Source organism: Leptonychotes weddellii, chromosome 7 (genome assembly GCF_054177405.1).
Source record: "Leptonychotes weddellii isolate Sample4059 chromosome 7, ASM5417740v2, whole genome shotgun sequence".
NCBI classification, from domain to species: domain Eukaryota; kingdom Metazoa; phylum Chordata; class Mammalia; order Carnivora; family Phocidae; genus Leptonychotes; species Leptonychotes weddellii.
The window spans coordinates 23570620-23585736 of NC_138375.1; the positions used below are offsets into that span (position 1 = coordinate 23570620).

Consider the following 15117-nt stretch of genomic DNA (forward strand, 5'->3'; position numbering starts at 1 on the left):
TTGGCCTTAATTCACCATCTAGTGAGTGAGGGTGTCAGTGTGGTGACTTCTAAAATCTTTTCCAGTTCTATGATCTCATAGAATACTATGAGAACTTCATGGTATTCAAGAAATTTACATAGACTTTCAGCTGCTTGGAAAAAATATAATTTGATGGAAAGTAAACAAACTCATAACGTTAAAATTCATATACTTCTATTACTTCCTATAATGTGCACATTTTCAATTAAAATTTTTCTTTAAAAATCCTAATTTCTATAAAATAAATAAGTCCTGGGGAGGTAAGATATAGCGTGTTGACTATAGTTAAGACTGCATTGCATATTTGAAAGTTGCAAAGAGATCTTAGAAGTTCTCATCACAAGAAAAAAATTTTTGTAACCATGCATGGTGATGAAAGTTATAACTAGACTTATTGTGGTGACCATTTCCCAATATATACAAATATGGAATCATTATGTAGTACACCCGAGACTAATATAATGTTACATATCAATTATACCTCAATTAAAAAAAAACCCCAACTTCTGCTCACTGGAACAATTTAAGGGGTGCTTTGAGCACCAGCAAGGGCAGTAACGCTGGCTTCTCTGGTTCTGCTCTCTAGTTTGGGGGCTCTTCCTTTCCACAGTTTGCTTTGTCGGTGCCCTTGAGTGACAAGCTGGAAGTTGAGAGTGCGGATCCAAAGGCCACCGAGGGGCTATGATAACCAAACATAAACGTACTGCCCTGGGCGTGACCCTCAGTGTGACTGGGGCAGAAGTGATCACGACCGGTGCCACTGAAACCCCAGACTCTCCTATTAAGCCCACACCACCCAGTGTGCAGAATCATATCCCCATTGGCCCGTGTTCTCCAGACACAGGGCACAGAAAGCAGTAATAGGAAACCTTGGTTCCTTCATGTCTCCTGGCAACCAGTTTGGAAACCCATTAAGACCCTTGGAATTCGTGATTTAGTCCTGTTCTTTCTTCCTTCCTTCCTTCCTTCCTTCCTTCCTTCCTTCCTTCCTTCCTTCCTTCCTCCCTCCCTCCCTCCCTTCCTCCTTCCTTCTCTTCCTTCTTCCCTCCCTCCCTCTTTCTTCCCAGGAGTTCAGGGAGGGTTTAATTGCTGTGAAGTGCTAAATCTCAATTTCCAGTGTGTGCAAATTACCCTCTTTGTGGAATTAAAATTTTACGAAGATGCCTCTTTTGCTATTGATTAGCATTAAATAAATGAGAGTTCTTGTAGGAGTAGAAAGGTCCTACTTGAAGATTCAGGGATCATAGTACATAATCTGAAATCTAAAAGACCCAGAAGGTGACCTGTTGTCCATAATTACATTTCCGGTGCCAGAAAGAGCGTTCAGGAGGTGCTGTAACTGGCATCCAGCGCTGTTGCTTAAAGTTGCCACGTCTCCTGTAATCCCAATTTGCCTTTTCACTGTTACAAATGAGAACGATTGCTCTTTTGGGGCCTCCCTGTTGAAAGGAAGAGAAAGGAAAAGCATGGAAAAGAAAAACGAAAAGAAAGAACAACCAACAGCAAACCAACCAAACGCAGCGCCTGGGGCGGTGGCATCAGCGATAACAGCCGGCTGCAAGTTTCTGCCGAAAGAGGGCGTTGGTCTAAGACTAATAGAAATTCGTGGACACAGTCTAATGAAAGTCCATTTAAAAACATTTTCAATTTATTTTAATTTGCGGCACTTAAGTATCAGAATTCCCCAGGCCAATGTAGCACGTTCGCACTGCAAATGACTTCGGTGTGTTGTCACTTTCAGAGGGTCAAGTTCCATTTGGACCTGCCCTGTAGCGTGGAGGACTCCCGCGAGGCCCCTCTGGCCACGGACTTCACGGCCGTTTCCATCCTTGTCTCCGCTGCTGTTGTGGCTGTGACCAGTGGCAAGACTAGGTCTCCGACACAGGACATTTCTCGGCAGTGCAGGACCGCGAGCACAGTGTCTCTCGCGACCGCGAGGAGAAGCGGTTGGAACGGACGGTGCTCCTGCACTCAAGAGACCCTCGGGTGACGATCTGGGAGGTCTCTTTAGTTCCCTGGTTTGGCAAACAAAACCTTGAGGACGCCTCGGAGATGCTCTTCAAACTATTCGCCACCTCCAGAAGCCGAACTCTTCGCTCGCCTTTGGGAGCAACAAGTTTCTCTTTTCCGCTTGCAGCTCGCCGGCTGAGGGTCTTTGCGTTGGGTCCCTGGAATCCTGGAAACGCGGCGACTCCAGCGCGAACCGCGCGGCCCAGAGGCAGGACGCGGGCGCGTGGCAGGGGAGAGCGGGGGAGGGAGGGGTGCAAGTACCGCCTGGGCTAGCCGGGAGTTCTAGGTCCTCGATCGAGCCGTCTGCACTGGGACCTTGGTCCCTGTTCCCTGACCTTGTGCCAGGGGACTGGGAAGGTCGGGTGCCCGCCCCGAGTTACCGCGTCAGGAGGGAATTTGGCTGGAGTGAGAAAGAGGTGAGAGTGAGCGGGATTTACCGATTTTTGCAACGAAACTACAAATTTCTAGGACCACCCCCTTCCTCTAATCCTGTTGTTTTTTGCACAGTGTGTGTGCCTGCGCTCATTTACTTTCAAACACATTTCCCTTTTTAAAGCCTGGAGCTGGAGAAGGCGCTGCCGCGTGCGGGGCCAGGGTAAGGCGGGGGACCCCAGAGGCGGTGCGGTGTGCTGGGGACTCCCGCCGGTGCGGACGTGGGCGACTGCGGCTTTAAGGACAAGGCCGGGGGCTGGCTGGGAGTTGTTGGGGTTAGGGACCGGGGAGGGGTGGGAAGGTAGGGGTGTGGGGAGGAGCCCTGATGTAAGAATGTTAATGAGAGGCTCCCCCAGCCCAGCCCCCACCACTCCCCACCCCCACCCACCCCACCCGCTGGAAATACAAGCCCAGCCTCGGAGCGCCTTGTGTGGTAACACGCTCCGCCGCTGCCACGCTATTTAAACGCGGGCTATGGATCCAGGAACCGGCGCGAATCAATGAGATCAAACGCGGGGGAGATGCACCGTCAATTACAAGCACTTGGACAAGTCTAACTTTTTTTCTTTTACAAATACGCTTTCAAAAGCAATCTTAGCAACGCCCAAATAAGAAGCCACCTCTAAGCAAAATAGTATATATAAAGGGAGGGCGAATATATATATATATTTATAAGTATATATATATAAATATATTACAGGCGTACAGGTTTACACGCGGTGAACTTTTTCTTCCTTTTCTTTCTCTTTTTTTTAAACGAGTGACACTGCAAAGAAAGACTCTTCCTCTCTGTCTTTTGGCGAAGGGGGTATTCTATTTTCTTAGAGCGCCCAAGGGGGCGCAGGGACCTCGGAGAGAAGAGTGGGGAGGAAAGAGGAAGGGTGGGTGGGGGGCAGAGGGCGAGTCGGCAGCGAGGGCAGGCTCTTTCCTGCGGCACGATGCCGTCCCTGCTGGTGCTCACTTTCTCCGCGTGCGTCTTGCTTGTCTGGGCGTTGCTGGTCGGCAGCACCCGTGGCGGTGGCGGCGGGGGCGCCAACCTCGGCGGAGGGCGCCGGGAGAGAGAAGCGCTGCAGCCGCAGAAGATCGAGGTGCTGGTGCTGTTGCCCCAGGACGACTCGTACCTGTTCTCCCTGGCCCGGGTGCGGCCGGCCATCGAATACGCGCTGCGCAGCGTGGAGGGCAACGGGACCGGGCGGCGGCTTCTACCACCCGGCACTCGCTTCCAGGTGGCCTACGAAGACTCGGACTGCGGCAACCGCGCACTTTTCAGCCTGGTGGACCGCGTGGCGGCGGCGCGCGGCGCCAAGCCGGATCTCATCCTGGGGCCGGTGTGCGAGTACGCAGCAGCTCCCGTGGCCCGGCTTGCGTCGCACTGGGACCTGCCTATGCTGTCGGCAGGGGCACTGGCCGCCGGCTTCCAGCACAAGGACACGGAGTACTCGCACCTCACGCGCGTGGCGCCCGCATACGCTAAGATGGGTGAGATGATGCTCGCCCTATTCCGCCACCACCAGTGGAGCCGCGCCGCACTGGTCTACAGCGATGACAAGCTGGAGCGGAACTGCTACTTCACCCTCGAAGGGGTCCACGAGGTCTTCCAGGAGGAGGGCTTGTACACGTCCGCCTACAATTTCGATGAGACCAAAGACTTGGACCTGGACGACATAGTGCGCTACATCCAGGCGAGTGAGCGAGGTGAGCAGGAGTGCGCCCCGGAATTCCGGCCCTAACCCAACCGCTCTGGGCGGCTCTCCCTACACACCCGTCCGCTCCTCTGCGGACCCTACTACCCCCTGCTGCACCGAGGACCCGGGGAGGCCGCGCACGCGGGGATTCGCCCGGGTGTGCACCGTTTGGCTGCGACAACCTTTGACCATCTCCCTTCGCGGTCGCGGGGTGAATACAGAGGTCCGAGGGGGGTGGTGGAGCCTGGGGGAGGGGCGTTGGGCCTGCAGCTCCCGAGTGCCCAGTCCGACAGGTGCTGTCAAATCGCTTGGGTTTTTCTTCCTCTCTCGCCCTTCGCCAGCGCCCTGCTGCAGCCAGGGTCTGAAAGCGTCCCGCGGCCGAGAGAATTTGTTACTCAGTCCTTTACCATCGTGCGCCCCCTCCTAGTGCGGAAGCATGTTTATTCGCTCCACAACTGGCTAGCGGCTACTTGTCTAGCTTGGTTCCAAGGGTTTCCTTGGCTGCACCTTCCACAAATCCCAGCTTTCTTTTAAAGGGTCATTGTTTCGCCCTTCTCATTCCTTCCGTGGCCCTTATAAGCGAGCCTCTGTGGTTTCCACCAAAAATGCCTCGCTGTGTCTGGACTCAGGCGACGCTCACTCCCCGCCCCCCCCCCCACCCCGCGCGTTCGGCACCAAGGTCTCTAAAGCGCCCCGAGCGAGGCTTTGCGAGAGCGCGCGCTGGGGAAGCGAGCGCTTACAGCCTTTGCACGTGTGCCCCAAGTTTTCTCCCCGGGTCTGTGGGAGTTTGAATAACTACCAAACCGGACAAAGCTCAAGGCTGAGGATGGCGACTACCGCTGCAGGGAGCAGGGAGCCGGAGGAGAAGCGGGTGGTCGAGGATACCTAATCGCAGAAGACCCCAGTGCGGCCCATTTTACTGCAGTGTAGGCTGCGTGAAGGTGGGCTGAGATCCCAGCATAGTGCATTCCCTCTTTCCTGGTGTCAGGCTTGGGGTGCAGAGTCCCCGGGGGGAGCCGGGGAACCCACCTCGGCTCCCCCTTCGGCGCGCACGCGCCTGGATGGCCAGTGGTGCAGTCGGGGCAAAGTTCCCCACGACCCCACGCGGGGAGGCCACAGGCGAGAGAGGGCTGAGCCAAACACAGGGCTGGTCCACGACTCGGCACGGCCAGGCTCCTGGGCGCTGTGGCCGTGGGACACAGCGCAACCGGAAGCTAGAAGCCTCAGGAACAGGTGAGAGTGGGCAGAAGCTCCCTGGAGGATGGCGCCGTGGTCGCCCCCTTGCCCAGTATGGCCACTCGGACTGGGGAGTAAACGCACTCTTTAGAGAGAAGAGGTGGGAGGTGTTGACAGTGTTGACAGTGGGGATGCATGGCCAAGTTTTGAGCGTTCGAACTCCAGGCTGTCTGCGCCGAATCACTGCCAGACAAGCAGGCGGGGCGCCGGTTTTGCCGATTATGAAAAAGGACACTTGTGTCCAACCGCTGCGGACTCGTCACGCCCGGCGGAGAAACCCACATCTACTTCTTTCCCCTCTCCCAGTCCCCAGGTTCTTGCAGAGCCCTGTAGACCTCAGGTTGCCCTGTGTCCCCGGAACCTGATTCTTCGGCTCTGGTTTTCAGGGCACGAAGGGCTGGAGATGGCGGGGGGGTGGGGGGGTGGGGGCGGGGGGGTATTATCCTGAGGGCGCGAGCCGCGGTCTGCCAACCCGTCTATGCAGCCACAGCCCTGAAGGTCTAAATGCTGGCGGTGACCCATGCACACACGGCCTGAGATCCATGGCCTAAGGGGAGCAGTCGGCCCCATGAGGGCAGATCGCGGCCACCGGTCCCCTCAGCCTCACAATGGTGTGGCTGAGGCAAGGGGTAGGGAGGTGCCAGTGCCCTGCTAGGCCTGGGGGCTTCAGAGAGCTTGGACTACAGTCTGGTGCCGCGGATTAATTTAATTCCGGAAGCCTCATAGCTGTTCCCAGGTCTTTTTGCTGCTTCTCCTTCTCTTTCTTTCTCTCTCTCTCTCTTTTTTTTTTTTTTTTTTGAATTTAGTGGTGAAAGTTTCCTGGGCTGAACTGTATGTTTTGCAGGTGATGAGGCTACCATTCATATTCTAAAGTCTATTTCCAACAGTGACTTGGCAGAAGGATAAATATTCATAAATATAAAACAAAACCGTTTCTCTACTAAGTCTTCTCCCCCACTCCCTGTTTCCCTACCCTCGGGTGAAAGTTGCTTGATCACAAAGCTCTCTCTGGGGATCTTTTACTAATCACCCTTACTTTGCCATAAGTGGTTAAAATGTTGAATAGGGCTTCAGTTCAGGGGTTCCGTGGAGTTTGACTTCCAGAGCACCTGCCCTGGCAAAAGAGGTTGGGCTGCTGCTACTAAGCCTCATACCTCAGGCTCCTCAGCTAAAGTGGCGTAGCTGGGGCAGCCCATGTTGGGGATGCTGGGAGGGTTACGTGAGCGAACACGTGGAATGTGCTGAAACAGTGCCAGGCCCATACCGGATGCTCAGTCAATGTGACGTTTGATTATGGTTATTATTTTATATATATGATGATAATCGTCCTTACCGAGGTGAGGCCATGCCTTGGGAAGAGAACCCTGGCAGGAGGAGCAGATGCTCTGGCTTTGGGGTCCCTTCTCCTCTGCTGCATGGCCCCGGGCAAGGCATTTACTTTCTCTGAGCCGGGACTTCCTCCTGCTGGAACAGTGGGGTCAGATGAGAATTAGGCCTTTTCACGCCGATCTGGGGTTTGGATTTGTGCTCACTCAAATATTAAAAACATAACCGACCACAATTTTGTCCTCAAAAACTCCATATGAAACATCACAGAACCAGAGAGTGTCTCCCCCCCCCCCATCTTTTGGCGGTAACATTCTTAGCACTTTTTCTGAACTTATTTTCATCTTTAAAATCATACCGCGAAAGTTTGAATTTCCTAACGGGTAAAAACTGATAATGCCACCATCTCAAATAATAATATGACTAAAATTTCACTTGGCTATGTGCTGTGCTGTAAAATGAAGAACCGAGGGGAACTGATCATTCCTTTTAGGGATTTACCATCAAGGCCAATAATTAAAAATGTTTTCCCTGTCTTTTGTCTTTAGCCAACATAGAGCATCACCGAAATACACACGCCTGAGTCTATATCAGTAAAAACATAACGATCTTTACTTAAAACTTATTCAATTCTACATTCCACGACTGCCCTCAGTATTCTATAGTCAGCAATAAATTTATTTTTTAAAAAGACAAGTTTAAAAATAACAATTTTTTCAAGCAATAGAAGCTAGCAGTTGTTTTGTCTGTGCATCTTAGGAGACGCAGAACTAGAAGTAGTGTACACACACATTTTTGTATGTAGAACTGTAGTTTTATCCTCTTAGTTATTAGTATGTCATTGATGTGGGCCTGCTAACAACTGTAGAGACAATAGTATTTAATCAGTACAAGAGCCACTTATTTTTAGATTTAGGCTGGGGTAAATGACCAAATGGTTGATCAGCAGAATTTTTAAGCAAAGAATGCATGATAAGTGTAAAATAACTAACACACAGCAGGGGAAAAAATGAAGCATTGTAAGCTGCAGTGTAGAAACTCTGAAAGTCTTTGGAGTGGATGGACCTTTGTGAACAATAAAAATAAAAGTGCAGTCTATTTTGCAAATAAAACCCATTGCTGTATAGTGTAGAAACGGCCAGAAAGAAGTCTTTTTTAAAAAAAGATACTAATTTTATGGGAGTTAGTTATACAGTTACATAGATGAAAAAGTCAGAAGATTACCCAAGCCTTATTAGGAACAAGAGTTTGCTGCCTCGTACTTTCCATGTTTGACTTGCCAGAGGAAAGCACTTTCAGCTCTTGCAGTGATTTCTGTAGGTATTTGACTTCATACCTCTAAATAACATGTGACTTCAATTATTTCAGTTTGAGGGTTTCTCTCTTGCCATCCCAGGGGCAGATGATAATTTAGTTCTCTTCTCCTGTGTATTAACCACATGCTTGAGCTCTCCTTGCAGACATCCTTTTTTTTTTTTACCTTATTTTAATTAAAACAATTTTTTATTAACATATAATGTATTATTTGTTTCAGGGGTACAGGTCTGTGATTCATCAGTCTTACACAATTCACAGCGCTCACCATAGCACATACCCTCCCCAATGTCTATCATCCAGCCACCCCATCCCTCCCACCCCCCACCACTCCATCAACCCTCAGTTTGTTTCCTGAGATTAAGAATCTCTTATGGTTTGTCTCCCTCTCTGGTTTCATCTTGTTTCATTTTTCCCTCCCTTCCCCTATGATCCTCTGTCTTGTTTCTCAAATTCCTCATATCAGTGAGATCATGTGATACTTGTCTTTCTGTGATTGACTTATTTTGCTTAGCATAATACCCTCTAGTTCCATCCACGTCATTGCAAATGGCAAGATTTCATTCCTTTTGATGGCTGCATAATATTCCATCGCGTGCGTGCGTGTGTGTGTGTGTGTGTGTGTGTGGTATATATATATATATATATATATATATATATATATATATATATCACATTTTCTTTATCCTTGCAGACATCCTTTCAGAATGGTTGTGTAAGAATTTTTGGTTAGCTCAGCTTTTAGTGTCTATATCATTATTGCCTTCTAAATGCTATTTGTAGTTGGACCATATCAGCTATTACAATGACATTTCCTGCTTTGCTCTAGCTTTCCTTGGGTTAAAAAAAAGTCCATTTTTGCTTGTTTGCTTAGTTTCCTATGGAGTTACAACTAAATCATCCATCAACTCTATTGTAAGCCCCTGAGATGCTCCAGTTTGATTATTTTCTAAGCAGATTGCACAGTTGTCACTCTGGATTCTTTAACACCCCCCTGCAACTCCCATTGCCTCTCTCTCTCTCTGACTAGATCCCTAGGTGTTCCTTTTTCTTAGTTTGTGTTCTTGTTTTGGTGGAGCACTTCCTCCAGGAGCTTTCTCAGAAAGGATATAGGAGAGCTAAAGCTTGATACATTGCATGACCGAAAATGTCTTCATTCTACCCTTAAGCATTTTTATGGAATTCTAGGTTGGAAATCATTTTCCCTCAAGATCTGAAGGATTGTTTACAAATTCCTATGTTGCTACTAGGAAGCTTGAATCAGTTTGGATTCTTGACCTATTGTTTGTTATCTGTTATTTTTTTCCTGAAAAATTTTAGAATTTTCTCTTTGCTCTCAAAGTTTTAACATTTTGTTATGATGTAGTTTCATGCCAGTATCTTGCCTTATGCATGTCAGGGTATTGGAGGGTACACCTCTTCAGTTCAGAGACTCATGTCTTTTAGTTCTGAAAAAATTTCTTAAATTATTTCTTTTATCCCGTTCATTTTCTCTGTCTTTCTAGAATTTGTATTATTTGGATGTTAGACTTCCTGATTGAAACTCTACCTTCCTTACCTCTTTTCTCCTATTTACCACCTGTCTTTTAAGAAGAAATTCCTCTCTTTTAGATATTTCTTTGCCCCCCAAATTTCTATTAAGTTTTGGTTTCTAATTTCTGCTATCATATGTTCAATTTGCAGCACATGGCATATATTGCTTTGCTTCCATAAAGTAACGTCTCTTTTCTTTTTTAAGCTTAGAATTAAATGGAAAATGGATGCAAGAGTCGGATGGAGAATGTGAATATATGTTTTTTTATTTTTTATTTTTTTTAAAGATTTTATTTATTTGACAGAGAGAGAGACAGTGAGAGAGGGAACACAAGCAGGGGGAGTGGGAGAAGGAGAAGCAGGCTTCCCACTGAGCGGGGAACCCGATGTGGGGCTTGATCCCAGGACCCCGGGATCATGACCTGAGCCGAAGGCAGCCGCTTAACCGACTGAGCCACCCAGGCACCCAAATATATGTTTTTTTTTTAAAGACTCTATTTATTTGAGAGAGAGCATGTGAGCAAACACGAATGAGGGGAGGAGCAGAGGGAGAGGGAGAAACAGACTCCCCACTGAGCAGGGAGCCCAATTCGGGGCTTGATCCCAGGACCCCGAGATCACGACCTGAGCAGAAGGCAGACGCTTAACCAACCGAGCCACCCAGGTGCCCCCAAAATATGCTTTTATTATTGATAAAACCAATCAGAAAACATGGATTTAGATTTGTTACCAAAAAGGCCTATTTACTGTTACTTCTCCCTTAATATGTGCCCTCTGCAAGCAGACATGCACCCAAAAGAGGAAGGAAGAAAGGACCCAGCATGCCATTTTTGTTTTCAGACTCACCTCACCAATCCAACAATTTACTCCTTTTCCTCTGGGTGGTGGTGGGGGACGGAGGGATAAATGAAGGCACATTGAGGGATGAGGAGTCTCACCCTCTTAGAGGTTACTCTAGATGGAAATGCGAGACTGGGGAAAAGATATCCCCCCTAACTCAGGTGTGCCACCTGGACTGTTTCTGGTTCTCTGAATTGGCTTCTGTAGCCACCCTTTAACACTTCTCTCTGCCATTCTTAGAGTGATTGCAAAGTCACTTCCAGAAGACACTGGGAGTCAGATAGTGGAGGATGCCATGGGACATCACAAGTCTTTGGCAAAGACAGAAATAGAGCAGAATGATGAACAGTCCATCTAGAAACTTAGAATCACACCATCATCCCTCCTTTTACAAATTTAACAATTTGACCTAAAAGTGAGTATTTATATATTTAACTATACTTAACTACAGCACAAATTGTCTTTTTTTTTTTTTTAAAGATTTTATTTATTTATTTGAGAGAGAGAGAATGAGAGACAGAGAGCAGGAGAGGGAGGAGGGTCAGAGGGAGAAGCAGACTCCCCGCTGAGCAGGGAGCCTGATGCGGGACTCGATCCCAGGACTCCAGGATCATGACCTGAGCCGAAGGCAGTCGCTTAACCAACTGAGCCACCCAGGCGCCCCCAGCACAAATTGTCTTAATTGACCATCATTTAAGCAGCTCACAGGATTAGCTGCAGCTCTTTTGCTCCACACACTTTATTGACTGTTGGTGAATGCTGGTCATTACATACTTCTCCTGATTATGGCCACACACTTCTCACACTTGTCTATATACTCTCCAAGAGTTGTCGCCAAATCTGTTTATACCAGTTGTATTTATTATAATACATGTGTAATTTAATTAGTTATTATATAAACTGATGAAACATGAGTAGGAGGAGAAAGCTATTTTAGTGAAAACTATTTTAAACCTTCTGACAGATTGTATAAAGGCAAGTTGCTAAAAATAGTTGCTGTTGAATTAGGCATGAATGAAACAGCCATATGGGATTAGGAAACACCCTACAAATCTAGAAGGATTCTGCATTCTCTCTGCTTTGCCAGTGTCTGTAAGTGCTTGCTCCAACTTCAGCTGGATGATAATGTGCGTTATGGGCTTCTTTTATGCAAGAAAAACAATATCCTGCCCGTGAACTTGGAAATTAGTTCTCACAAAGGAGGATTTAAGTGCATGGGCAACACAAAATGGATGAGATCTAAAATAATCAAAGTCTGCTCAGATAGACACACTGCTGCTCCGTGTCACTCTTCCTCAGTCCCAGCAGGTATTGACATTTAAAGAAAGAGTGTGTCAGTCAGAGGGCTTGGTCTTTGTGGTGATGGGAATAGGGAGAGAGAGATGGGCCAGAGCTGTAGAAATAGACAAAGAAGTGACAGGGGGGCAGTGTCAGGCAGAGCATCCAGGACTTAGGGAAGCTTATGTTCTGGCCTGAGGACACAGCCTGTTAGGTCCTGGGCTAGGTATAGCACTTCCGTGGATGCTTATGGTTACCAAGGCCTGATGCCTTTGGATGCCTGAATCCTCCAACTGACCTCCCTGATTCAGATTTCATCCTCACTAACATCCTACTGCTTACACTATGGCTTCTCATTTGGCATGCCCAGGGACATGTTGATGCAAATGTGTGTGTGACTATTGGGGTCCTCATTGACATGAAGTAATCTGCATTTAGGAGTACCTAAAAACATCTGAGTTAGATTATTGGGATTCTGCTTCCAAGCAATGACTCTACTCTTCATGTGCCGATAGAATTAGGTTCTATATCTGGGGGTTTAGGGCCAGACTCCGGACTATGCAAAATGATGGGGGCTGCTGGTGGACGGTCAGCTAGAGCCTCCGGGGTCCTTCTGTAGATGCCCACTCTTGGAATCTGCACTCTTCAAACTTGTCTAGCCTCAGCCTTTTCCTTATTGGCCGCTCCGTGGGACACCGTGGCTCTTTTTATCATTTCAAGGGACTAAAATTGAATCAGAGCTGAAACAAGAGTGTAGGTCCTAATGAGGGATGAAGAGTTTCTTTCAAAGCTTCCTTGCTGAGGCATCTTGGAGTTTGACTATTTCTTCCAAATATATACCAGTATTTCTAGGCACAAACAACACCTACTCCCACAGTTACAGACCTTATGGAATTTTGTATTGTTAAAACTTGTTCTCCAGAGCGTGAGCCTGCACAGCGAGCCCTTCTGTAGTAAGAAATGTTAGAGGCACGATCTAACACTCTGAATTAACATGTGTAATAAACGACATATCAACAGGCGCCTAACCCTTCGTGCGTGTTGCCAAGGCAGCTTTGGCCCAGCCTGGAGTTTGTTTGACGTCTTTCAGCACCCATGCTTTTACAAAGAACAGACACATCGCAGAGGGCTGGCGTGTGTGGTGATAATGTGGGGACAGGCCCCCTGAGCCTCCCCGGGTCTCCTCTCTCCGTGTATGCAGCGAAACACAGTGGTCTGCATCATGGGGACCAGGGGCCACCGACAGTGATGGAATTAACTGGATGACAGCCAGGTACCCGCTTCACGCCGGCTTGGTGTAGCTCTTACATGGCAGGCCACAAGGTTCTGGAGCTGCCTAAAGCTCCTCAAACCTGGCAGTGTGGGTACAAACGGAGAGAACATGAGGAGGGTCCTGGAGTCTCGTTAACTATTTCCTATACACGTTGAGACAGCTTGAGAGAAATGTTTCAACATTCAGACAGCAGAAAACTTACACCACTCGCTGCATCCTCTGATTTGCCAAACGACTGTTCTCCCTAGAGCCATTCAGTTTGCTTTCTCAGGAAAATGTATTTACCATGCTGTGCAGTACAAAAAGCTGTTGATACTCTTCACTGGCTTATATTGGGCAAATCTGATGATATCTTTGAAGTCTTTTTTAAAAAACTTGATTTTGAAATAATTTTATACTTTTGGGAAAGATGTAAGAAAGTGTAAGAAACCTCTGTACAGCCTTGACCTCGACTGGCACCAACTATAACATTTTGCCCCATATGCTTTCACTCCAGATCTCTCCCCCACTCTTTCCCTTCCTACCACCGTCAAACACACACACACACACACACACGTATCTTTTTAGGAACCATTTGAGAAGTAAGTAGAGCCACCATGCTCCCTCACCCTTAAATACTTAGGTGCTCCCCAAGAACAAGAGCACTCACTTACAAAGCCACAGTATAAGTATGAAAAGCAAAAGCTTTGAACACAGTTGCAATACTGCTATCTAATTTACTATCTAACTTACCCAAATTTTCCCAGTTGTCTCAATAATGCCCTTTATAGCCAAACTGTTATTGTTATTATTTTTTTAAGGTGCAGGATCACACATTTAGTTTTCTGTGCCTTGAGGTCTTTTTGGGGGTTAGAACATTTCCAAAGCCGGGTTTTTGGCTGCTCTCCTGATTGGATTCACGTTGCCCATTTTGACCTTTTGGTCCCGGGTGTCGGTTCATGCGTGTGCTCCCATGGTTGGTGATGGGGGCTCCCATCACCCGGTTATGCAGGCGTCCGCTTGCTTTCTCCACTGTCAAGCTACTCTTCTTTCCCTCTGTAATTACTAAGTCATGAGTGAGGAGGTGCTTTAGGGCTATATTAGTCCCTGGTTCCTTGTCAGACGTCCGCACCCCTGGTTTCCGCGTCCTCGCTGGTCTGTGGGAAAGGGCGTTCAACACGTGTTGTTTGTTCCTCCCTCCCCAGTGGTGATCATGTGTGCGAGCAGCGACACCATCCGGGGAATCATGCTGGCAGCGCACAAGCATGGGATGACCAGTGGAGACTACGCCTTCTTCAACATTGAGCTCTTCAACAGTTCTTCCTACGGTAACTGTGCTTCCAGTTTCCCCTCTCTCGAAGGTGTCCAAAGAGGTCCTGAGAAAGCCAGTAATTTGAATTACCTCAATAGACTTGGTTCCATAAAAAGGAACTTAGAAATTTGTGATATTGAACACTCCCAGGACTTCTCGTAAGTTCTCAAGCTTTTCTTCTCTGAGAACTCAGAGCAAGAAGATACCTCCTCCTTGGGGTAGCCACGCATTGTCTGGGAGTGAACATCACCCCCTCCAGTGCTCTGGATGGTCATAAATCCAGGCCCTAACGACCCCTCTCAAACGTGTTTCCCACTGCAGGTTACCACCGTGATGGACGGTTGGAATATTTTAATGAGATTTGGGCATGATTTTTAATAGAATAGACTAGACTATATCGATGTAATAGAACATGTCAAAGTGTGTCACACATGCAAGTGTATTATTTCACAAAGCTTTTATTTTGGTAATATAATTGCATGTGTCTATATATCTAAGCAGGTTACACATAGGGGTTTGTAATGGGCTGCAGTGTGAAAAATAAAATAACCATTAGTGTAAATTGAGGTAAAAGCATTTTTTAAAGCTACTGCTCCCAGCCCCACTTCCTTCCAGATTACTGCCCGTTCAGCCTCCCATATAGAAGTTTGAGATCCACCAACACATATGATTGAAAGCATATGATTCCTTGAGATGGATCTGGGGAAGTTCCCAGTGTTCCTGGGATGGAGGGTGTTTAAAAAGGCCATGAAAATCACAGGTACAAAACATTTCCTCCATATGTGATTAGGGCTCTCTCTGAAGGAGACAGCATAGGACAATGGAACATTTTCGCAAATACTGCACATTGCCTGCTCAAAACTGAGCAATTATAGGGA

General features: G+C 47.6%; 1 protein-coding gene and 1 long non-coding RNA gene across 13 annotated transcripts in view; one reads left to right on the plus strand and one right to left on the minus strand.

The window, feature by feature from the left end:
* Positions 1-15117, plus strand: part of NPR3 (natriuretic peptide receptor 3) — a 119933-nt gene that overhangs the window by 40882 nt on the left and 63934 nt on the right. For 8 of the 12 annotated variants that reach the window (XR_014146868.1, XM_081825959.1, XM_081825954.1 and 5 more), the window contains exons 1-2: positions 2912-4158; positions 14133-14255. Coding sequence is in view for 11 of the 12 variants with exons in the window: in XM_081825959.1 (XP_081682085.1) it covers positions 3402-4158; positions 14133-14255 (880 nt within the window). In the remaining variant the exon portion in view is untranslated. Of the gene's footprint in view, positions 1-2911; positions 4159-5194; positions 5382-14132; positions 14256-15117 lie in introns of those variants that run through there. The other 4 variants (XM_081825964.1, XM_081825965.1, XM_081825963.1 and 1 more) reach the window with 2 other exon arrangements.
* Positions 1647-2840, minus strand: LOC145722541 (uncharacterized). The gene is made up of 2 exons (XR_014146871.1): positions 2562-2840; positions 1647-2431 (listed from the first exon to the last, which is right to left on the minus strand). It is a non-coding gene; the product is annotated as an uncharacterized LOC145722541 (long non-coding RNA).